Source organism: Oryzias latipes, chromosome 17, assembly GCF_053564925.1.
Source record: "Oryzias latipes strain Hd-rR chromosome 17, Olatipes_Hd-rR_3.1".
In the NCBI taxonomy this organism is placed as follows: Eukaryota; Metazoa; Chordata; class Actinopteri; order Beloniformes; family Adrianichthyidae; genus Oryzias; species Oryzias latipes.
Genome location: NC_136253.1, coordinates 26,128,030 through 26,154,064, shown reverse-complemented (window position 1 = coordinate 26,154,064; position 26,035 = coordinate 26,128,030). Strand labels below are relative to the sequence as shown.

Genomic DNA, 26,035 nt, shown 5'->3' with positions numbered 1-26,035 from the left:
TTCTGACCAGTAGACTTTGGTGCGGTACAATTGGTACTGGGAATAATTCTGAAGGAAGTTTTATTTTGGAAAACTACTGGATTCTACCCACCAAACCCGACTTATTCTTGACGCAAATCAAGTTGGTCAATCAGATGTCGAAAATCCATTCACTGCTCTCTTATAGTGGCTGCACTAATTGCTAAATTGAAACTCCCAAACTAGGAAAGTTTGCAAAAAAACAAATGTATTTGGAAAGTTTATTTTCATAGAAAAGATCCAGTGAAGAAACAAAAGAAGAGCCTTTAACTTAAAAAAACAAAAAGCTGCATTTAACAGACAAAATATGGAGGAGGAGTCTTCACTCTAAATATGGATGTACCTTGACAGTTGTTCCTTCCCACCATAATAAGAATTCATAATACTTAGCAACCGGCTGTACAATGTTATGAGGACACTGCTAATAAAGTTGCTCAAACTGTGGATTCACGTAATATATTTATGAAATACTAGTTTTAGTGATCTTTTTTATTTTTGTATTTATCCGTTACTAAAAGTTGGATGAGGCTGTTGTTGACCACTGGTGTCCAATGTGATTGTAGATATACTATAGAGCAAAAAACTGGCCTGAAGAAACACACGTTTCTCAAAATCTCTTGTGGGGAGATATGTAAAAGTACAAAGACAGTGTTTGCAAATATTTTCCTAAACAGCATTTGTTGGTCTGCTCTCAAAGGTGCAATGTGAATTTCACTTTAAAAAGAAAAAGGTTGATCCAACTTAATTGAATCACTTCAATTGGTAACACCATTAAGTTTATTCAACTTAAATTTTTTATGTCTATCCAACTCAATGTAATAAGTTGATCCAACTTAAAGGAATCACTTCAATTGGTAACACGTAATTGAAAGAGGTTTATTTAACTTAATTTTTCATGGCTATCCAACTCAAATTAATAAGTTGATCTAACTCAATATATATATATATTTAATTTTGTTTATACAATTTAAATTGACACATTTTTCTAAAGTTTCAACCAGTGGGTCTTGTAATTTTCATATCAAAGACATGAATGACCCAGCAATGTCTCGCATTACAAGGCAGGAGTTCACATGCAATGATCTCCGTCTTTATTATTGGAACATACTGTGTCTTTCCACTCAAGGGGGTTGGTCATCACCCTCTCCCAAAGTCTAACGCATGGCGCAGAAAGAAATAAACATAACAGTTTAAATTACAGAGTACAACAGCTAAACAACAAAACACATGGACAAAAACTTGTCATGGTGCAGGGTGGCTCGAGAGCCGGTTGGACCCAGACGCAGAGGCGGAGGCATGAGGATCAGGGGCAAAGGGGTTTAATGCGAAACCCAAACGAAAAGCGCTGCAGAGCAGGATCTCAGAACTGAAACATAACTCACTGTGACGTGGCAAGAAAACAAGGAACTTGGCATGACAAGACGAGAACACCAGAACAGGAACACTAATGGACCAACACAGGAGGAAGGCAGAGACAAGACTTAAATACAGACAGGGCAGACAAGACACAGGTGGACACGATCAGGGCTGATGGGGACCAAAGGAAGTAAAACTCAAGAAAACATACAAGACAGGAGACTTTCAAAATAAAACAGGAAACAGAAACACGACAGAACAAGGACCAAAAACAAGACAACAAAATCAAATCATGACAGTACCCCCCCCTCAAGGAACCGCTCCGAGGTTCCAAAAGTCACATGAGGGGGGGGCCCCGGAGGATAAACCTCGACGGGCACAAGAGTCCAGAGGACGGCCGGGGGTCCGCGCCGTCCGGCGAGGCAGGTCCGGAGGACGGCCGGGGGGCCGCGCGGTCCGGCGAGGCAGGTCCGGAGGACGGCCGGGGGGCCGCGCGGTCAGGCGAGGCAGGTCCGGAGGACGGCCGGGGGGCCGCGCGGTCCGGCGAGGCAGGTCCGGAGGACGGCCGGGGGGCCGCGCGGTCCGGCGAGGCAGGTCCGGAGGACGGCCGGGGGGCCGAGCGGTCCGGCGAGGCAGGTCCGGAGGACGGCCGGGGGGCCGAGCGGTCCGGCGAGGCAGGTCCGGAGGACGGCCGGGGGGCCGAGCGGTCCGGCGAGGCAGGTCCGGCATGAGACGCGTGGCGGCGTCAGGCTTGGAGGCGTCGTCAGGCTTGGAGGCGTCGTCAGGCTTGGAGGCGTCGTCAGGCTTGGAGGCGTCGTCAGGCTTGGAGGCGTCGTCAGGCTTGGAGGCGTCGTCAGGCGTGGAGGCGTCAGGCGTGGAGGCGTCAGGCGTGGAGGCGTCAGGCGTGGAGGCGTCAGGCGTGGAGTCGTCAGGCGTGGAGTCGTCAGGCGTGGAGTCGTCAGGCGTGGAGTCGTCAGGCGTGGAGTCAGGCGTGGAGTCAGGCGTGGAGTCAGGCATGGAGTCAGGCATGGAGTCAGGCGGGTCGGGCCAGCAGACAGGCTCTGGCGGGTCGGGCCAGCAGACAGGCTCTGGCGGGTCGGGCCAGCAGACAGGCTCTGGCGGGTCGGGCCAGCAGACAGGCTCTGGCGGGTCGGGCCAGCAGACAGGCTCTGGCGGGTCGGGCCAGCAGACAGGCTCTGGCGGGTCGGGCCAGCAGACAGGCTCTGGCGGGTCGGGCCAGCAGACAGGCTCTGGCGGGTCGGGCCAGCAGTCAGGCTCTGGCGGGTCGGGCCAGCAGTCAGGCTCCGGCGGGTCGGGCGTGGAGCCGAGCTCCGGCGGGTCGGGCGTGGAGCCGAGCTCCGGCGGGTCAGGCGTGGAGCCGAGCTCAGGCGGGTCAGGCGTGGAGCCGAGCTCAGGCGGGACAGGCGTGGAGCCGAGCTCAGGCGGGACAGGCGTGGAGCCGAGCTCAGGCGGGACAGGCGTGGAGCCGAGCTCAGGCGGGACAGGCGTGGAGCCGAGCTCAGGCGGGTCAGGCGTGGAGCCGGAAGTGGGGACCGGTCGGGGTTCCGGCGGAACCCCCCTGGAAGCCGGGACGGGTCGGGGCGCAGGCGGCACCCCCCTGGAAGCCGGGACGGGTCGGGGCGCAGGCGGCACCCCCCTGGAAGCCGGGACGGGTCGGGGCGCAGGCGGCAACCCCCTGGAAGCCGGGACGGGTCGGGGTGCAGGCGGCAACCCCCTGGAAGCCGGGACGGGTCGGGGTGCAGGCGGCAACCCCCTGGGAGCCGGGATGGGTCGGGGTGCAGGCGGCACCCCCCTGGGAGCAGGAACGGGTCGGGGTGCAGGCGGCAACCCCCTTGAAGCCGGGACGGGTCGGGGTGCAGGCGGCAACCCCCTGGAAGCCGGGACGGGTCGGGGTGCAGGCGGCAACCCCCTGGGAGCCGGGACGGGTCGGGGTGCGTCCATAACCACCACTGGAGCGGGTTGTGGTGCGTCCGGGACCACCTCCGGAACATGAAGGGGCTGGAGGGCATCCGGGACCACCACTGGAAGGGGTTGTGGTGCGTGCCGGAACACCTCCGGAACAGGAAGGGGAGGTTGAAGGGGACGGCGGGGACGACGGCGACGACGACCCCCCCTCATGGCGAGACGGCTCCCTGTGAGGTCCAGGTGGCTCCCACTCCAGGCATACGAGGCAAACTGGGCCTGGTCAAAAACCCAGTAAGACCTCGTACGCTCTGCTTCCTGGCAGTAGGCCTCTAGTAGCTTCATGTCCCGCTCTGCTGGGTCCAGAGAGTATGGTTGGTCCATTCTATCATGGTGCAGGGTGGCTCGAGAGCCGGTTGGACCCAGACGCAGAGGCGGAGGCATGAGGATCAGGGGCAAAGGGGTTTAATGCGAAACCCAAACGAAAAGCGCTGCAGAGCAGGATCTCAGAACTGAAACATAACTCACTGTGACGTGGCAAGAAAACAAGGAACTTGGCATGACAAGACGAGAACACCAGAACAGGAACACTAATGGACCAACACAGGAGGAAGGCAGAGACAAGACTTAAATACAGACAGGGCAGACAAGACACAGGTGGACACGATCAGGGCTGATGGGGACCAAAGGAAGTAAAACTCAAGAAAACATACAAGACAGGAGACTTTCAAAATAAAACAGGAAACAGAAACACGACAGAACAAGGACCAAAAACAAGACAACAAAATCAAATCATGACAGTACCCCCCCCTCAAGGAACCGCTCCGAGGTTCCAAAAGTCACATGAGGGGGGGGCCCCGGAGGATAAACCTCGACGGGCACAAGAGTCCAGAGGACGGCCGGGGGTCCGCGCCGTCCGGCGAGGCAGGTCCGGAGGACGGCCGGGGGGCCGCGCGGTCCGGCGAGGCAGGTCCGGAGGACGGCCGGGGGGCCGCGCGGTCAGGCGAGGCAGGTCCGGAGGACGGCCGGGGGGCCGCGCGGTCCGGCGAGGCAGGTCCGGAGGACGGCCGGGGGGCCGCGCGGTCCGGCGAGGCAGGTCCGGAGGACGGCCGGGGGGCCGAGCGGTCCGGCGAGGCAGGTCCGGAGGACGGCCGGGGGGCCGAGCGGTCCGGCGAGGCAGGTCCGGAGGACGGCCGGGGGGCCGAGCGGTCCGGCGAGGCAGGTCCGGCATGAGACGCGTGGCGGCGTCAGGCTTGGAGGCGTCGTCAGGCTTGGAGGCGTCGTCAGGCTTGGAGGCGTCGTCAGGCTTGGAGGCGTCGTCAGGCTTGGAGGCGTCGTCAGGCTTGGAGGCGTCGTCAGGCGTGGAGGCGTCAGGCGTGGAGGCGTCAGGCGTGGAGGCGTCAGGCGTGGAGGCGTCAGGCGTGGAGTCGTCAGGCGTGGAGTCGTCAGGCGTGGAGTCGTCAGGCGTGGAGTCGTCAGGCGTGGAGTCAGGCGTGGAGTCAGGCGTGGAGTCAGGCATGGAGTCAGGCATGGAGTCAGGCGGGTCGGGCCAGCAGACAGGCTCTGGCGGGTCGGGCCAGCAGACAGGCTCTGGCGGGTCGGGCCAGCAGACAGGCTCTGGCGGGTCGGGCCAGCAGACAGGCTCTGGCGGGTCGGGCCAGCAGACAGGCTCTGGCGGGTCGGGCCAGCAGACAGGCTCTGGCGGGTCGGGCCAGCAGACAGGCTCTGGCGGGTCGGGCCAGCAGACAGGCTCTGGCGGGTCGGGCCAGCAGTCAGGCTCTGGCGGGTCGGGCCAGCAGTCAGGCTCCGGCGGGTCGGGCGTGGAGCCGAGCTCCGGCGGGTCGGGCGTGGAGCCGAGCTCCGGCGGGTCAGGCGTGGAGCCGAGCTCAGGCGGGTCAGGCGTGGAGCCGAGCTCAGGCTGGACAGGCGTGGAGCCGAGCTCAGGCGGGACAGGCGTGGAGCCGAGCTCAGGCGGGACAGGCGTGGAGCCGAGCTCAGGCGGGACAGGCGTGGAGCCGAGCTCAGGCGGGTCAGGCGTGGAGCCGGAAGTGGGGACCGGTCGGGGTTCCGGCGGAACCCCCCTGGAAGCCGGGACGGGTCGGGGCGCAGGCGGCACCCCCCTGGAAGCCGGGACGGGTCGGGGCGCAGGCGGCACCCCCCTGGAAGCCGGGACGGGTCGGGGCGCAGGCGGCAACCCCCTGGAAGCCGGGACGGGTCGGGGTGCAGGCGGCAACCCCCTGGAAGCCGGGACGGGTCGGGGTGCAGGCGGCAACCCCCTGGGAGCCGGGATGGGTCGGGGTGCAGGCGGCACCCCCCTGGGAGCAGGAACGGGTCGGGGTGCAGGCGGCAACCCCCTTGAAGCCGGGACGGGTCGGGGTGCAGGCGGCAACCCCCTGGAAGCCGGGACGGGTCGGGGTGCAGGCGGCAACCCCCTGGGAGCCGGGACGGGTCGGGGTGCGTCCATAACCACCACTGGAGCGGGTTGTGGTGCGTCCGGGACCACCTCCGGAACATGAAGGGGCTGGAGGGCATCCGGGACCACCACTGGAAGGGGTTGTGGTGCGTGCCGGAACACCTCCGGAACAGGAAGGGGAGGTTGAAGGGGACGGCGGGGACGACGGCGACGACGACCCCCCCTCATGGCGAGACGGCTCCCTGTGAGGTCCAGGTGGCTCCCACTCCAGGCATACGAGGCAAACTGGGCCTGGTCAAAAACCCAGTAAGACCTCGTACGCTCTGCTTCCTGGCAGTAGGCCTCTAGTAGCTTCATGTCCCGCTCTGCTGGGTCCAGAGAGTATGGTTGGTCCATTCTATCATGGTGCAGGGTGGCTCGAGAGCCGGTTGGACCCAGACGCAGAGGCGGAGGCATGAGGATCAGGGGCAAAGGGGTTTAATGCGAAACCCAAACGAAAAGCGCTGCAGAGCAGGATCTCAGAACTGAAACATAACTCACTGTGACGTGGCAAGAAAACAAGGAACTTGGCATGACAAGACGAGAACACCAGAACAGGAACACTAATGGACCAACACAGGAGGAAGGCAGAGACAAGACTTAAATACAGACAGGGCAGACAAGACACAGGTGGACACGATCAGGGCTGATGGGGACCAAAGGAAGTAAAACTCAAGAAAACATACAAGACAGGAGACTTTCAAAATAAAACAGGAAACAGAAACACGACAGAAGAAGGACCAAAAACAAGACAACAAAATCAAATCATGACAGTACCCCCCCCTCAAGGAACCGCTCCGAGGTTCCAAAAGTCACATGAGGGGGGGGCCCCGGAGGATAAACCTCGACGGGCACAAGAGTCCAGAGGACGGCCGGGGGTCCGCGCCGTCCGGCGAGGCAGGTCCGGAGGACGGCCGGGGGGCCGCGCGGTCCGGCGAGGCAGGTCCGGAGGACGGCCGGGGGGCCGCGCGGTCAGGCGAGGCAGGTCCGGAGGACGGCCGGGGGGCCGCGCGGTCCGGCGAGGCAGGTCCGGAGGACGGCCGGGGGGCCGCGCGGTCCGGCGAGGCAGGTCCGGAGGACGGCCGGGGGGCCGAGCGGTCCGGCGAGGCAGGTCCGGAGGACGGCCGGGGGGCCGAGCGGTCCGGCGAGGCAGGTCCGGTGGACGGCCGGGGGGCCGAGCGGTCCGGCGAGGCAGGTCCGAAGATGAGAATATATGTTGACATTCTTTTTTTTCAAACTAAATTAAAGCATTTTACACTATATTCATAGATCCAGTCAATGTTGGGGAACAAAAGACGTAAATGACTTTCCTTCTTTATTACTGCATGTGATTGGCTGCATTCAAATGGGAATCATGAGGGACACCGAACTTCTTAACCATAAAAAATATTTCATGTTCATTAGAAACAAACATGTTTTTGTTTGTTTTTTGTCACCCCTGATTTTATGCTGGCTCCATGTGACTCGTGGATCTCGAAGTTGAAGCATTTTTTCTGCAATACTTCAGCGACAAAAACCTCTGTCTTCTCTGAGGTGAAAAGATACTTTTATGACATAAATGCATACTACCATCTTGAACTGTGATTCATTCGAAAAGGCAGCTTGAGCTTTTGTCTTTCACCCCGGGTGACACTGAGTGAGTCATTCAGCTGTGGATTTTTGTCTTTCCTGAAAGTCTTACTGTTAGCTGTCTCTGCTAAACAGGTCATGCTTTTATCATCTGTTTGGACGCTTGTCCTTTGTCAATTTCTTGCAAAAACTGTTTTTTGATTTAGGGAAAAAGTAAATCTCTTTACCAGATTTTATTTTCCAATCCAATAAAAGATACATGTGTATAAAATGAGCTTTATGCCAACTCTAAGGATAACATTCATCTGAATTTTTGCTTTGCAGGAGCCTTTGACCACCACATCTAATCTAAAATCACAGCTATAAGCAAATAATGGAAGTGAGGTCATTTCTTATACTTCAAGGTATCACGGAAAGGACTGAAAACAATTATTTAGAATGTTAATTACATAGACATTTGAAAAAAGGCTACATGTTTTGTTTCCTTACCCAAAAGCACTAATGCTTATAACCATAAACTCAACCAAAGTTTTTTTTCCTAAACATCAGCGAGGGCTTCCATCTTCATTGAGAATCAGACGCGCCACGGCAGAATATCGTGCCATATCAGTTGTTTGCTTTTATTTTGTTTGACAAAGTAGGTAAATTAAAGACAACAAGAGTATGGCTTTCCACTTGACAGGTACCTCTGCGAAAAGAGTGTGACCGACAGCGTAAAGAGGGAAGGAGCTCTCTGTTCCTTCTCTGGCTGAGAGGATGAATTATTGAGAGTGATGAACTGAAAATAACGCTGGTGAAGAAAGGAGGTGCCTGCTCCTCCTGCACTCATGCCACTGGTCACGGGGCTGGCCCATATCGGCACGTTTACTCCATCGGTGTGTGTGTGTGAATGCGTTTCACTGTCTGCACGTAGAGACTGCTTAAGTGTATTTGTGAATATTTGCATACACACTTGATCTTTAGGTGTTTTCTTGATTTGCCCATTTGTGTTCTTGTACGGGAGACTTTTTCACTTTCCTCTGACTTCTCATCTTGATAGCTGCAGACAGAAGAATAAGTTATTCAGACTGTGAAGCAAACTCCCGACAGACTTCTATAGGCCTGTCATGTTCTCTCCCTCTTTTTCTTCCTTTTCCGTCTCTCTGTCCATCCTTTGTCCATGACCCCTTTCACACACACAGACATGCACCTGGTATCCATTTAATCTGTTTTTAGACTGCAAGACAATCAGATTCAAAATTAGTGAGCCATCAGTTTGGGTTACCACCAAAAAGTGTCTCTGTGTAGGCATGTGTTTATTGTAATTACACTGAAATTGAGTTTCCTTTTTCTTTTTTACCAGAGGGGTTTGTGTATGTGTGTGTGCCTGCCAGCTAGAGAGTAAATATTTGTGCAGGAGCTCTGGAGAAGGTCAGGGTCAAAGTATGACAGACAGCCTACTGGGAAATAAAGACACACATAGGAAGGCAGACTCACGTACCTGTGGCTCAACAAGGGATGGTGAGAAAAAGGGGGAAAAAAGGACACAAAGGACACAGACAAAAACATAAGTAAGATGGACAAGAGGCAAAACAGAACAATATGAACAACTAGAAGCAGAAAAAATAAATAAAGACAGATATAAAGTGATTAGAAGGAAGGGGAGCTTCATGCTTGCTGTTCCCCTTGGCCACTCTCAGTAATTGGCTGGCATCCAGGGTACAGAGAGTGGATCAGACAGCAGCCCGAGTGTACTCATGTGTTTCTTGCAGCAGACATCACAAACCATTTCATATTTGCTTTGACCTGGTGTGCATGCATGAGTGCGGGTCAGGAAACTCATAAGACTTCATAAACAAAATAAAGGTCAGTACCAAAGTACAGACTCAAGGCCATGCCTCTTGTGTTTCACTCACTCTAAACTTTTATTTTTCTTGAGAAAGTCTTTTCTACATCTCCTGAAGAACAAACTTTAAAATGTCTGATTTAGTTTCCTGCATGTTGTAAATCAATATTAATTGCATATCCTTCATTTATATATCCATTACAATATTGTTTTTGGTTGTTTAAGTCCAGAAAGGCTCCCACTCCTGTCATCCATTTTAAAAGTGTAACCAGTGGTCTTTTTAGCATGAATATATTGTTTTTGCAAAATGAAAAAACAAACAAACAAATTGTTGTTTTCTAGAATATAGTTTCTGTGGAGCAGCAGTAGTTCATTAGATATTTGCCTCTGGGTTTTGGGTGGTACTGTTGGCACAGAGCACGGTAAGCTTGACCATACTTCCCATCATCCATCTGTTTACATGCTCTCCTGGTAGCTAACAGCCCCTTACAACCCCAACATAGCATTAGCAACAAAATGGTGAGCAATATTAGAAATGATAAACCCTGAAAACGCCTCTGGTGCCAATGTTGATGAAATGCTGAATTCTGTTACTTCTTGCATCTTGAATGTTCTGGATGCCATTGCCCCTATGAAGGTTAAATTGAGAAAACATAGACAGAAAGCTCCCTGGAGGAACGATGATCTAGTCAGGGCACAGAAACAACAGTGCCGCAGAGCTGAGCGAAAGTGGCGCAAGTCAAAACTCCAGGTTCATTATGAAATGTATAAGGGGGAGTTGTACGCTTACAACCAGATCTTATGCAGAACAAGGGAAAGGTACTTCTCTGAAATCATTGGTAGTTGCAGCAGCAACTCTCGTGTCCTGTTCACAACAGTAAACAGATTAACTAACCCTCCAACCCAGCTACCAATAGAACTGGTTTGCACACCTAAATGTAATGAGTTTGCTGTGTTTTTTAATGACAAGGTTCAGGGCATTGAAAAAGCCATCAACTCCACAACACATATAACTATCGAACGGCCACCTACTCACTCTAAGCTGACTCACTTTGTACCTGTCACTGACCAAACTGTCCAAGAGACCATCACCCGTCTGAGCTCGTCTACATGCTGCCTTGATGTGTTACCCACTAGATTTCTAAAGTCTGTCCTGAACAGTGTGTTGCCATCAATTACTCAAATAGTTAACATGTCTCTTCAATCTGGAATATTTCCAGAGGCCTTAAAAACTGCAGTCGTTAAACCTCTCCCGAAGAAAAGCGGTCTTGATCCCACTGTACTGAATAATTACAGACCTATCTCTAATCTGCCATTTTTTAGGAAAAGTCCTTGAAAAAGTTGTCTACCAACAGCTCACTGATTTTCTCTTATCAAACAATACATTTTGATGTTTTCCAGTCAGGTTTTAGACCCCATCATAGCACAGAAACTGCTCTTATCAAGGTAACCAACGACATCCGCCTGAACACTGATGATGGCAAAGTCTCTGTCTTAATCCTGCTAGACCTGAGTGCTGCCTTTGATACTGTTGATCATGGGATCCTTTTGCACAGACTCCAAGACTGGGTTGGCATCTCTGGATCTGCCCTAAGTTGGCTCAAGTCTTATCTGGAAGACAGGAAATATTTTGTTGAAATTGGGAGTTGTGTCTCAGACCACATGGCCTTGACTTTTGGTGTGCCCCAGGGATCGATACTGGGACCCCTTCTGTTCAACCTCTACATGCCGCCACTAGGGCAGTTAATACGCAGTAATAACATATCTTATCACAACTATGCAGATGATACTCAGATCTATGTGTCACTGACAACAGGTGAATATGGATTCACTCAGCCACTGCCTCCAACAGATCAGTGCGTGGATGCAGAACAACTTTCTCCAGCTAAACTCAAACAAGACTGAAGTTATTATTTTTGGCCCACAGAAACAAAGAGAAAGTGTCAGCAGCTACCTTCATTCTCTGTCTCTTAAACCCTCAAATCAAGTCAGAAATCTAGGGGTAATCATGGACTCTGACCTGAACTTTAACAGCCATATCAAGTCAGTAACATCAGCGGCATTTTACCATCTGAAAAACATTGCCAAAATCAAAAACATAGTGTCAAAGCCAGACCTGGAGATACTTATTCATGCATTTGTCTCCAGTAGGTTAGACTACTGTAACGGCCTGCTCACCGGCCTCTCCAAACGAGCTGTAAAACAGCTTCAGTACATCCAGAATGCTGCTGCTCGAGTCCTGACCAGAACCAGGAAGTATGATCACATTAGTCCTGTGGTCAGGTCTCTGCACTGGCTCCCTGTACCTCAAAGAATAGACTTCAAAGCAGCTCTGCTTGTGTACAAGTCTCTCCATGGCCGAGCACCAAAGTACATCTCTGACATGTTAGTGCCATATAAACCATCTCGTACTCTGAGGACCTCAGGGGCCGGCCTCCTGTTGATTCCCAGAGTCAGAACTAAACATGGGGAATCAGCGTTTCAATATTCTGCAGCTAAAATCTGGAACAGCCTCCCTGAAGTCGTAAGACAGGCCTCTTCTGTGTTCATGTTCAAATCTAGACTTAAAACATTTCTGTTTAGCCGTGTATATGACTGAAAGGTCCTATCTGCACTTTTCTTTCCTTTCCTTCCTTTATCTTTAAATCAACTTTCAATTTTTTTTTTCTTTTCTTTTAAAGTAAATTTTACATTGATTATTTCTATGATGTATTGTGATTTTAATGCATTTTTCTTTTTTGTGAAGCACCTTGAATTACTTTGTGTACGAATTGTGCTATACAAATAAACTTGCCTTGCCTTGCCTTGCCTTGCCAATATTGAAGCAGACAGACAATGGTGCCAGATTGGATAGTTTCCCGTGCAAATTGGGCAGGTATTTACTCAAATTGTTGTTTTTTTTTGTCAAATCTGGGAACACCGCAAACAGACATACGCTGTTCTTCCATGAGCTCCGTGTGTAAATTCAAGCTCTTGACTGTACGTATTGAAGAAAACTGCAACGAAAGTTTTGAAAGTATTCGTCCGATTAGTGACGCTACTTCACCTTGGTAACGATACTACCAATACTCAGATCAATACGCCCACCCCTAATTTCTTTGTCTGCTCCTGATTCACAACCATTCGAATAAAGCAATACTCTGACATGCTATTTTAATCTTAATTTTTATATATATATATATATATATATATATATATATATATATATATATATATATATATATATATATATATATATGTCCTCTATCATGAGAAACACAACAGAAAAACAAATAAAGACAATGTGATTAGAACAAAGGAAGAGTCAAAAACGCCAAAAACATGATTTTGGTCCAACTGAATATTTGAAAGTCCCTAAAATAACTCCGCTTCTTCTTGGACACAAGTCTGACATAATATATAGTCACACATTTTTTTCTTTTAAAAAGAAATGTAGGGATAAAAGTTTTGTGGAAGAAACTCTTTTGCATTTTGAGATGGTATTTGTGTTTTTTTCCCAAATTTTATGATTTATTACAATAATCCTTTTTGTTATGACCTTTAACTTTTACTGTACATAAACAGTTCTTTCATTTATCGATGAGAGAATTGACCACAGATGCACTCTGTATGAATTGATGTCACACAGATCATACCACTCTGTGCTTTGCAGAGCTAACTTGCTCTTGTGAAAACAGCTCAATGAGCAAATCTTGTCAAATGGTTTCTCTGCATGCATATATGTAGCATATAAGTTGGTGTATTTTCATTTAGGCATGTCCAAAGCTCATTTAGTATGATGTCAGTTGGACCAGAAGCATGTTTCACGGGCATGTACACAGAAGCATAAACACACTTTAAAACACACAAAGATGCGACCCCAGTGGCGGGGAAGGACGTCAGACTCAATCTTGTCAGGTTTATTCACTGACGCTTGATGTATCAATTTTTAAGTAGCTTGACTCAACTAACGCCTGCATGCAGAAACACACAAACAGCAACACGGACTGCTCTGTACTCCAGGGGTACTCCAAGGTTTCCATCTTAAAAAGCCTGTTGCCATAGTGACCATTATGGAGCTCATCTCCTGTTGGCCAGCAAGCTTTACACAGCGTCACTCTCTCCCAACTGAGCGCATGCATGCAAACTAACTATAACCCCCCACTGATCTACAAACACACACCCACTCAGCTCTCTGCCCTTTTTGCTAAAACCAGCAGGAAGCCAATATTTGACTTGAAGCAAGTCCTGCAGAAAAACGAGCGCTATACGGCCCTAAAATAGCAAAAATATGTAAAAAAAAAAAAAAAGAAGAATGAATTAAAGCACTTTAGCACTAAGTTGTCCCTGAATTGAGAGAGCCCTAAACACCTAGACGATAATTTCACCCGATAAAGTTAACCATCAAAGCTACAAGCTTCTGAGTTTTGGGAAAGTGTGCAGGTAAAACAAACAAAAGTATATACTAAAGACACTGCTGTTAAAAGTATTTGCTGACTTGTAACAAGTGAAATAGAAATGGAATCCAATCAGTTTATAGGTACTGGATTTTCCCAGAGGAAGAGGCTGGCATGCTCCCATTTCAGTCAGTGTGGTGACTGAGGGTGTGTCTGGAGTTGCAGCACTATATCATATCTAAGAGCTATCGATTGGCATAAAAACACTGATTCTCTCTGGTGACCAGATGAATAATTAATAAGACAATGTATCTGATGTTCCTTTTTTTTTACCACTTCTGTAAGAAAAAACAAGATTTTAACCTCTACCTTTGTGCAGATGTGTGACATAATGCACGTTGTGAGACTTTTACAGTGTTTTCTGTCTTATATCTTGATCTGAAGTATCTGTGTATGTGACCCGGCTCATCTTTTTGCCTCCTTGTTCCCTTTTCATGTGTATGGTGAATCATTAATCATGAGGGAACCAAGTCAAGTAACACACATCCCTTGGGACGGACACATGGAGTGGCTTTGGAACAAGAAGCGGGGGAAATGGGGTTTAAAGGAGGAGCAAAACTAGATTTAGAGTGAGGTGGAAGAGTAGAAGGGAAAATAGTAAATCAGGCAAAGTAGGTTTTGTTCATCTCCAAGCCACCTTTCTTGGGGAAAGTTTTTAATCAGGCAGTTGTACGTACTCCAGGTCTGGCATTGGGCACCCTGTCCGTCCTCTGGGAGCCTGGTCCTTTGTGCCTCTCTGGCTGCTCAGCCAGGGCTCTCCGGATGCTGGATCTCTAAAGAAAAGCTGTTTCCCCCCTCTTTAGCACAGCCAATAGGAGCGCACACACAAACACAGTCCACCCCAAAGCCTGGAAGCTGACATGAGGGAGGGAAGAACAGAAAACCCCAGAGAATTATCACTCCCCTTCTTTTTCTTCTTCATTCTTTTCTTTCTTTTTCTTTCACACCAGTATAGATACAACCTTTTTTCAATGTTCTCTTAGGTCTCCAGGGTATAGTACCAGTGGACTTTACACTCCTATGATGAATGATTTGCCTAAAAATACTCTGCTAGTACAGCATTCAGGTGGAGAACTTCATTCCACAGTGAGAAATCACATTACTTTTAAGCCAATTATCCATTCTGCTATCAGTGGGTTAGCAGCAGCATTGGATCTCTCCCTGCTTAAGAGCATGTGGGTGTGCATTTGCTACTGTGGTAATATACAGCTTTTCTGGGACAAGTGATGACGTGTAGCTTGATTAAATTTGTGACCTTCACCGGCAGCACAAGCAATCAGCAGGCATACACGCGTTCACGCACACTCAACACGCCCGTGGCACACAAACATGCAATCAACACCTGGTTGAATCTGTCGCATCATTGATCCATGCCCACACACACCGTGCATCTATCAAACTGCATTCCAGACACCCTCATTTTACTTACATAGGGTTTTGTGCTCTGGAACACTCTTTCCCCTCAAGGCAGAATAGACTTTCTTACAGGAATACACGACTCATGAATGTATAAATAAAATAATGTGCAATGTAAATTCCCAATGCCAAAGTGGAAAAGCCAGGAATCCCATCTTCCTGCTCAGGATGCAAAAGGGAAATCATTCAAGCCCCTGTGTATTTCAACTCCCATTGAGAAGGATCAGTATTTTCTCTCCCCATTTTTTTGACTCCATATAATGACTAATATGCAGCCACTGTTACAGCAACAGCAACAGTAACATAACGTTATGTCGACTATTACTGTGTCTGTCTGTGTATTTGTGTTTTTTCTTGTTTGTGAATAACTAATGCTTATATAAGAAGAGTGGGAGTCAATCTTCTGTTGCTCCCTGATGTTGCATGTACTCAACCACCCTGTGGTTCCACCAGCTTTCACCCTGATGTAATCCAATCTCACTCAGACCTAATGTCACAATATATTAGATCAAACTTTGTTTTCCTGCTCTGTGCCATGGGTGTTACATGGCACATCGTAGTGTTTGCTTATATGAATCTTTCATCTGTTTTTTTCCTATGTTGACATTGACGTCCTTTATAGAAGATTAAAAGATAAATGAAATGAATTTGAACTGTATATCTTATTGTTTATTTTACCTTGTGCTACACCTCTCACTTTTAGCATCATCTATGTCACTTAACATCCTTTAAACAACATAGAGACAAGAGTATGTCAGTTTTGAAATATTAATAAAAATAATCTATACAATGTTTCTGAATGACAAAGTCTGATCTCATTTTTACATTTCTGACCCAATTTCATTTTTTTTAACCTCCAATGAGCCAAGGTACACTTCTTCCTTGATAAAAATCCCGAATTAAAAATGTAAAAAAAAAGAGCAAAATATTATTGATATTAGTAAAATACAGTCAATATCATCAAAGGGTCCTGAATAACAATAACATTAACTAAAAAAAAGTATTTATCGCATTTCATAATTAATACTCAGCTTAAAACCTGGGCGTGTTTGGATGAATACAAAGTTGATATTCTTGCAATGGTAATGTTTCCACTAATAGGTCAAATTAAATAATTTTCTTTGTATCTGATGATCTGACACTGCTCACTGTAACACTGTCATTGAACAAAATACCTTACCAGGGAACACAAATTTGCGCAACATCCCTACATAATTTTTCCCTTTTGGCGTATTAACCCAGTTCAAAGTAGACTAAATGATCATAAAGCAGTTTCAGTCATTTTATTCTGAGCCTTCATCACAGTCAAACATTTCAAATTTATTTCAAGTGTTGCTGGAGTTGTGACAGCCACAGTAATTTTAATACTTTTTGTTTTTCACTTTTGTCTTTTATGGTAATAAAAACTGGCAATGTATGATGGGATTTAATGATGGCGACGTCATCTAATTTTTCTTTTATATTCCAGCATGCCGACCTGGAACCTACAAAGCTTCTGCCACAGATGCCTTCTGCACCAAATGTCCTCCCCACAGCTCGTCCCCGCAAGAACAAGCCGATGAATGCATATGTGAGAAAGGCTTCTACCGCGCCGAGTCGGACCCACGCTCAATGGCTTGCACTCGTAAGTAAAATAAATAAATAAATACTCAAACATTTCCCTTACATGTGCACCTCTTAACATTCATCACCTTCATAACTCTGTTTACCTTATCAAATAATTGGAATTTATATTTTCATGCTGCTTAATAACCTGCTTATGTTGCATTTAATTACTGTTCATTAAACACTACACGGAAGCCCTCCTTTTATTAATAGTTTTTATTGCCATACACTTTGTTCCTCCACTGTGGTTCGCTCAGTCCTCATATTCATCAACTGCTATTAGTTATGTGGTTACGATCAATGGATATCTCAGCTGAGACAGAAGTGCACACTGTAGAAAGTTTGGGAAATTTTAGATTCTTTTCTTTTGCATCCCACAAGCTGAAACACAAACTAATGAAGATGAAAAAAGATGGACAATTTGGGAGAGAAACAAAGAGATAAGCTTAGATAGGAGAAAGGGTGTGGAGGTGGGACAGAACATGGCAGGATGATAGAGAAACATCGTGGAATATACACACAGATAAGTACTCACACACATACCCAAACCCATTATCAGGTTATGGTAGATTACACTCATTAATCGTTGCAGCAGGTGAGATGTGACAGGTGTTATCAGCTGGAAATGAGTAACGGTTTGTTCAAATATGCATGTGCTCGCGTGCAGACTCACACTTGCACTCTCCAGAGCTGGAAAAGTATGCACCGCAGAGAATTGAGGAGGGAATATGACAAAATAAGGAAAAGAGGTGAAATAGTCAGTCATGGAGTCACAGGAAATGACAGTAAAGAGCTGGGCAAAGAATGAAGCAGTGGTGGAAATGGTGGTCTTTTCGAGTCGTATAGTCTAGGTGTCATAAAGGGCTAATCAGTGACAGAGGTGCTGATGGACAGTTCAGTGTTGCTGAGGGGAGTGGGGAGATGGAAAAAAAGAAATAGAATTAACAGCAAAGCCTTTTGGCAGATTTATAACTGACAGCCTCAATTATGCCCAGCATGCCCTCCATCCCCTTTGCTCTGATGCCCCCATCCTTCTTGAACCTCAGAGACGCTCTCTGCTGGGAAGACTAATCAGAAAAGTCTCAGGCTCTGCCAGTGGCCCCCTGGGGCTCACCTCTTTTCCCGGACCTGATGAGATGTCAAGTGAAATGGGCATCTACTGCAATATTCCCGTATGGTTGAGAAACCTGCATCATGCTGTGCAGTGAGCAACCATAACCTGTGATTTCTACATCATGCAGCATAAATGGCATTTCATGCAGGGCAAGATGTTTTTCTCACTTTGGTTTTTGAGCCCTATTGGTAAACAGATTTGACAAAGTTAGCTACCATCACAGAGTTAGCAAATGCAACACATTTCAGGAGCTCTTTCTGAGCAGAAATGAAGAAGATGAGAGCATGTCTATGCTAATGCTGCAGGTCAGTCAATAGGTGGTATTTATAAACCTTTAGATGTTTTTACTTATTTAACTGCATAAAAATGTAAGTCACGTTTGGTGAATTATTACCTGCATCAATAACTCATTATAACTAAGTATCACAAGAACAAATCAATGAATGGATGGATGGATGGTCTAAGGGCAGGGATGCCAGTTTAGTTTAGTCTGCTTAGTTAAAGTTTAGTATTATCCTATTGAATTCTATGCATTTATGATCCTTTTTGATTGAATGTTTACCTTACAGTATGGAGCCCCTTTTTTGTGAATTTTGGCTATACAAATAAAATTGAATTGATGGATGGAGGGATATGTATTTTTTGCTTAAACATGTATGCAAACTCATCACACTTGATTTAAAACAAGATATCAGCATTCGACTAAATTGGAGATTAATTTTCCTTTCAACAATTTAGCAAACACAACATGGAAATTACAACAGAAAGAAAGACATCTTACATTCCATCGAAACAACACACACTGTCAGAAAAAAAGAAGCCATGATATGTACTGGATCTTTCCTGTTCTTTATTAAACCTTATACATGTTTTTTTCTGGCATTGGAATTTCCTCAGAAGCTTATACTTGTCTGTAATTGCATCTGGCACTGCTTCCATTTTTTCAAATGCATCCATATTTTATGCTTAAAGGTATTTCCTGAGAATAAACAGGACACTAAAGACTAAAATACAATTTGAGATAAACTGTTCTTTTTTGTCATAACTTTGACTTTTTTAGGTTGGCCTCTCAGTCAAATCCAGAATAGTGCACTGTCACTTGTAAAACTTTTAATGACCAAGCTTTGTGCTGCGCTACACATCTCTAGCTTCTATTTTCCCATCATAACAGTGAAGATCTGCCACCTTGACCAAGATGAAATCATCACAGAGAGACAAGAGAAGTAAACCTGCGACTAATGGCGTTTACCTTGTTACTTTGTTCCTGATGGTTCTATTTTTCTTCCTCAAATACTCCACAAGTCCAAAAAGAATAGCTAGTAATACAATGCCTAAAGTGGTGATTGTAAAAGCTGCTTAATCATCAGCGTACTTGGTTTTTCCTTGACATTTATTATAGGTCATCTGAGAGTATGTTTAATTGATACCAATTGTGTTTCAATGTGGAACATGTTCTTTCTTCTTTTTGATTTTGATTTTATTTGGCTCTTGGTAGAAAATACAGTGCTGGAATGATTGTCTTAACATGTTTTTTCTTCAAGGGTAATAGAGAAAAGCTCACAGAAACCCTCCTCACATTCACTACATTCAATTCTTAGCAGAGTGAATGAAACCCCTTTCTCAGAACATATAAAATGGTTTCACAGCCATTCTCTCTATTTGGTTGTAGATACAAAGAAAATTATATGTGTGAAGGTGCAGAGGAAAATCAATACCTTCATCTTCTTTCAGGTCCTCCTTCTGCCCCAGAGAATCCCATCTCAACAGCGAACGAGACCTGTGTCACCTTGGAGTGGTCCTCGCCTCGAGATACAGGAGGCAGAGGAGATATCACTTACAGCATCCAGTGCAAGAAGTGTTTTGGAGAGGCCAAGAAGTGTACACCATGCGGCAGTAGTGTTCATTTTGTTCCTAGACAGTTTGGTCTGTCGTCAAACACAGTGTTGATCACCGAATTGCAACCGGACTCCACCTACAGCTTTATCATTGAGAGCCAAAACGGCGTGTCGGACTTAAGTCCCATACCAAGAGGGACTGTTGTGATAAACGTCACAACGTCGCAGACAGGTGACACAAATTTATATCAACTTTTTTAACCAGTTGCATATTTTTGCACTCCACATTAAACTTAAGGGGGCCAACAGCTTAAAAAAAAAAAAGATTTTGAAGAATTCCTCTAAAATCTTCCAGGGAGAAGACATGATTCTTAGTTTAAACGATTTTTTTTTTCCAACGTAAAACTGATTGAAGCGCAGTATTGAGTTCTCTCATGAGAACTTCAGCGTTGCTGCTGTGAGGCGTTACACAGATACCACAAAGTGACACCTCTGCACCCCTGCCGGATAATCATATGTGCATCTGTCACAGTGTGGGACTGTGGGGAATTTGTGAAAGAGAGGTGTGTGTGACAGGGTGCCGATGACTAATAGGCCTCATCCTACAGATGTTTGTGTCATATCTGGCAGTGAAAGGGGTGTTGGAGGTTGTTAACCTCATTAAGATCTGTACATGTTATTCACAACCACAGTGTTTCCACACCCATGCACATGCACACACACTCACACAAATAAGGTTTTATTACCATGCAAACACCAGACGCAGTAGCAAACACGCGGAATCAGCATGTGTTCCAGGGGGTACTGTGGCACAGGAAGTCGCAGGTTTCTCGTTGTTCAACACTGAGAAAGCAGAAGGGTCACACTGATGACACAGATACATGGTAGAATCTGGTTGGCATGTGTACTGTATGTCACACCTTACATGCTGGATAATTAGCAAAATTACATCACCCGCACCTTGCAATGTGGGTGTAAGGACTATAGCAGTGCAAACATGCATCTAAATTCTTTCCTTTTGCCTCTTTTGCTTTCAGGTCTTTGTCTCCTGCTTTTTCTAAACTTTAAGAAGACGCGCCTTGTCTTTGTTGCTCACACAGATCCCCCCTTTGTTCTTTTTCTTTTTTTTTGTAGTCAGTGTTGTGTTGAAGGAAAGGCGGAGCAAGGACAGCGTGACTTTGGCCTGGCAGGGTCCGGAGAGACCAAACGGAGCAATAGTGGAGTATGAGGTCATTTATTATGAGAAGGTGAGAGTCACATTCATTTTCAAGAAAGCCACTCAACATCATTTATTTAGTTAGTTAGTTGAGTTGACTGACTGTGTATAGTGCCACAGCAACATGCTTAGAAAATAATTATTATAAAGAAATTCAGAGATTGAGAAAAAAAATGTGTTGCAATAGATAGCAAAGGTTTTTCTGAAGGTGCATAAGAAAAAGTTTCCAAAGTAAATTAAAGGGAAACGATAAAAAATGTGGATGATGGATGCGACGCACTAGTTTGTATTTGATTTGAATCTCGTTTTTCAGAGCTGTTGCTCATCTTGACTAAACATGACTTTACAAATCCCACATTTTCTGAAAATAGATGAACAAAATATTACTTTAATTGGTCAAATGTAGCGACAACAGTAAAATAAAGTTTTGTCCTACAAGGAATTTCAGTCGTACAGTTGGACTTTAATCAGGATTAAATATGAGGGTTTCTGCTTAACGAGGAACTTATAGGTTACTCTGTATAATGAACTCTAATTTAGAAGTCAATAGATTGATCTAAAATATTGATTTTTATCAAAAGAATGAATGTTTTTTTGACATAATAAAAAAAAGTTATAAAAGGCTTCCTATCACTGCTATATGTAGAAATATTCGTAAAGAATAATAAAATAATAGACAGCCATGCACACTAGTGCCAACCTTTAACCATCAGGAGCATATTAGAATCTGGTTTGCGAGGACAGGCAAGTGGGCAAAGCGGGAACCGAGCTTGTGATCTTCTGATCAGTGGTCGACCGCTCTACCTCTGCACTATGGCCACCCTGTGGTGTAGAGGTAGACAGCTGATAAAAGCCTTAAAAGAGAATTTAAAGAAGAAACTAAGCTGTTCTATTGTCTTATATCACTCAAAAAACGTTCACTTTGAATGAACATAAAAAAATTATGGAAAGGATTTCCACATGATTAGATTGCGTTACTTGAACAAAAATGAATCATGTTGGTCCTACTTAATTTATTTAGGTTGGCTCAACTTAATGTATTTAGGTTCAAACTAATAAATTTAAGTTGATTCAATTTAAATAGAGCAGTTGCACCCAACTTTAAATTGATATTGTTGCTCACTCTAAAAAGAAAAAAGTTGATCCAATTTAATTGAATCACTTCAATTGGTCACACCTAAGTAAATTAAGTTTATTTAACTTGAATTTCTATTTATTTCTTTAATTTTATTTATTCATCTGTAATTGATATGTTGTTCCAAAGTTACAACCAATGGGTCTTTTAATTTTCACATCAAAGACATGAATTACCCAGCAAGGTCCCACATCACAAGACAGGAGCTCAATTACCGCGAACTCTGTGTTAAGTATTGGAACATTAACAGTTTGCCACACAAGGGGGTTTGGTCTTCATCCTCTACCAAACTTTAACTCATGGTGCAAAAAAAATAAACATAACAGTTTAAATCACTAGTTAAAACAGAGTAAAACAGCTAGACAATAAAACCCATGGACAAAAACTCACACTTAGACCCCAATCTGCCCAGATAGACAAAGAAAATGGTATCCCACAATTCCTTGCGATTACTAATGCATCCAATTTAATGGTATCATGTTGGATCAACATGATTGAAATTAGTAACTTTTAAATGGATTATTTTTATGTACAATCGACATGATTCATTCACGTAAGATTTACAAACATAAAATTTTCTGGTTGAAATGACAAGTTACTTTCTTGTTAACTTAATTGGCTGGTAATTTCCTTTTTTTGAGTGTAGAAGACAATAGTGACAAAAGTTATTTTATAAAGTACTTGTCTCAAAGTTATATAAAATGTCTTAGTTGACTCTTGTTATGCCAAAGACTGTGTTTTTCTAAAATCATCAATGTAAACAATTCTTTTAAGGAAACAGTAAACCGTCTGAGGAACCAGTTAACAGCTTCCCTCTACTTTGCTGCTTCCTTTTTCTCTCGTGCTCCATCTACATTCTGGCAGGAAATGTGTTTAGCCTTAGGGCACGTCTCTAATGACTTGTTCATCACAAACATGTCTCTATCTTTCTGTTTCCTCTGCCTTATTCCTCACATCTCCGCTGCTGCTCACATCAAGCTAATTAAGCACACATCTGTTGAACAAACCTTGTAAAACACAGCCAAGGTGATGAAATTAAACTCGCGCATGTGTGAGTGTTCTAACAGCAAAATGGCATTAATCCGCCTCGTCTGTGTCTTCCATTAGGTAAGGCATCCACCTGTCTGCAGGGAATCCGCTTACTGATAAACTCACCTATTCAGAATTCATACTGCAATGCATGTTTGCACATAAATCCATGAGGCTGCTGATTTTTACGCAGCACAGTGGGTTTGGTAACCACATATTGTCCCAGAGTGTAGAAAATGCAAGATATGTGACATGACAGATGCTCATGTATAAACACAACCAAATGGTCCAGTGATGAACAAATCTAAAATAGCGAGGCGTCTTTGGCCTCAGGAGAAATTAAATTTTCTGGTATTTCTATCTGTCTTGATAAATTAACTCTGCATAAAAAAAAAAATCTCCATTTCTTTGTCTGATAATTAATGTTATTCTCCTAACATTGACTTTTTCTGACTTCACCCCAGAACCAGCGGGAGCAGAACTATACAGTTTTGAAGACTCGCTCCAACATGATGACGGTGGATGGGCTAAAACCCGGGACCACCTATGTCTTCAGGGTCAGAGCTCGAACTGATGGAGGTTATGGGAGCTACGGTGGAGAAATTGAGCTGGAAACCAGCCACGAAGGTGAAGAATAATTATTTGACCGACACAAATTGGTCATTTCCTTTTTCACTTGTTTTTCCTCATCTGTGAACTCATTCAATCTTTTTTTTGTACTATTTTCCTGAGGTTTTTAGCTGGAAATTGACATTACAGGCGAGGTTGAACTCACAATTCATTTATTGCTGTAAACAGTGTTTATCAAAGGAAAAAGTGCAAGTCAAAATAAGACAAAGAAGAATAAAAAAAGGGAAGTTGTCTTATATTACCCGGGCTACAAGCAAATGTATTCCTCCCACATTGGTATCCCACACAGAAGCTTTTGCAGTTCTGCTGTCAGACAGAGGCACCCTGTCAGCTTCACAGGTTGTCGTCGGTGCATCTGAATCGGAGGCTTCAAAGTATCTAGGAAAACTTGTCAGGTAAAACGATGACAACTCAGTTTGTCGAAGCAAGAGAAGATGGTTCATCCCTGGATTGGAGATCTCAATCCATACAGAGGACTGGAATGACATTTGATGCATAAAAATATCTTTTTTCCCCTCTAAAGTCCCACTCCGATCATCTTTTGATCTAATGTCAAAGTGTTTCCGGTGATCTTTTAATTACTCTGTTGGCACAGAGTAAGCCCATCCCCATTTCCCATCATCCATCTGTATACATGATTTCCCGCTAGCAGGGAACAGGGTTGCACCAGTAACCCCTTTAACAACAAAAATGGAGAGCAATGTTAGAACTATCCAGCTGTACAGTTTTGAGCCAGATGTCAGCTAAGACAAGGAAAACAAAGATGTACATGGATCTATTTGTCTGCAAGTAGATGCATCTTAATTAAGTGGAGCAGGGAGCTAGTAGCCTGCCGATTGTAACTTTTTCCAATGCCATTTTTGCTTCTGATTTACAAAAACTCGAATAAAGAAATATTCAGAAATGCAATTTTAAGCTCAATTTTCTTCTTACATGTCCTCCACTCTCAGAAAAATGCCACAAGAACAAGTTAAAAACGCCAAAAATATGATTTTCATTCTCTAAGTATAGTTAGCACATGCACTGAGGACAGGTAGCCATTGTGTAAATTTCAAGTTTCCTAAAATAAAAATGCACACCACTTTTGTCAGAGCTCCTTGCTTTCAAAGCATCTTATTTAGCTCAAGAAACTGCACACATTGAATTCAATTAATCCTTGATGAGAGAATCGCTGCTTCCATCCGATTGTAAATCCCATCAAGGCAAGCAAATCCAAAAGATGGTATTGATTGTAAAAGAAAGCTGAGTAGGTGTGTGCCGCCCACAGCAATAGAAAATCAATGCTCGTCTTGGCTTGAGACTGTCTATTAATATGCTTCATCAACACAAGCTCTCACCTACACAATCATACATACAATCCCAAGGAAGAGACTCAGCTAAGCCACGGAAATGCTGGATTTGTTTTGAGTAATGGCTTGATTGGTGTGGTCGAGGAATCGATGCATCTTTGCAGAAAGTTCTTGGAGGTATCCTTATTATGTGCAGTGTTAACATATCCATTTGGACAGCGCGCCCAAATGGGACTGGTTGTCACGTCCTTTTTTCATACCTTCATCAGCGATGCAGAGCGGGAGAGCGCTTTTCATCAAGAGCCTTACTTGCTATTCCATCCGCCTCCTCTGCTCTCTTGTACTGGTTTGCTGCTCTCTATTTTCCACTTCTTCAGCCTCCGTCTTTTATCTCTTTTCTATTGCAATCATATTTCATGCTCTCTCCATCCTTCTCAGTGCCACTTTGCTGTCTCACTTGCCGTCTCTTTAACTTCCAGCATCCCTTAATCTTTCCTCTTGTCACTTTCCTCCTGACAAAATCTTCTTGGAGTGGTTTCCATTTTCGTTTGTGTTTGCTTAAATAAATAAAAATAAATGTTCGGTTTTCCTGCTTCCAGATGTCTTGGCCATTGGGGATCCAAACCAGTCGACCATTTTGGTTGTGTCCATCACTGGGGGGATTGTTGTCTTTGTCTTTCTGGTGACCTGCTTTGTTGTCAGCAGCAGGTAAGGTCAAAACAACATCTCATTAGTAAAGTGATTTATTCCATAAACATGTTTTATTGTTTATTTTTCCCATGCAAAAATGTTCTAAAAAGAGCAAACATGATCGGTTTTGTGTTGACATGTTCCCTTTTTCTGTTTTGATTTTTTAATTCAATACACAAAAGTTATGTATTATATAAACTATCTAGATAATTTGAATTGTCTGAATTATGTTTTTTAGGGGCCAAAAACAATGTAAGAATTCAAAACATATGGGTCTAAATTGGTTTTAATTTTGTAAAAATATAAGGAAAGCCATTGTTTTTTTAAACTGAAGACATTTTCAAATTTAATACAGACTTTTTAAGAAAAGCTTTTAATCTAAATTCCAGGCTCTTCTGTTTTGCCCTACAAAGTCTTTAAAAAAGTAAATAAACAGACTGTACTTTGAGTCTAACTAAGTTTGTGCTTCAATCTGCCATTAGCAGGAGGATAATAAT

The 26,035-nt window shown here is 45.0% G+C and overlaps 1 protein-coding gene across 4 annotated transcripts in view; it reads left to right on the top strand.

Moving 5' to 3' along the window:
- Positions 1-26,035, top strand: part of epha4b (eph receptor A4b) — a 90,995-nt gene that overhangs the window by 33,957 nt on the left and 31,003 nt on the right. For all 4 annotated transcript variants that reach the window (XM_078935653.1, XM_011486671.4, XM_020710990.2 and 1 more), the window contains exons 6-10: positions 16,464-16,619; positions 19,446-19,781; positions 20,684-20,796; positions 23,394-23,556; positions 25,448-25,556. In XM_078935653.1, the coding sequence (XP_078791779.1) occupies positions 16,464-16,619; positions 19,446-19,781; positions 20,684-20,796; positions 23,394-23,556; positions 25,448-25,556 (877 nt within the window). The remainder of the gene's footprint in view (positions 1-16,463; positions 16,620-19,445; positions 19,782-20,683; positions 20,797-23,393; positions 23,557-25,447; positions 25,557-26,035) is intronic.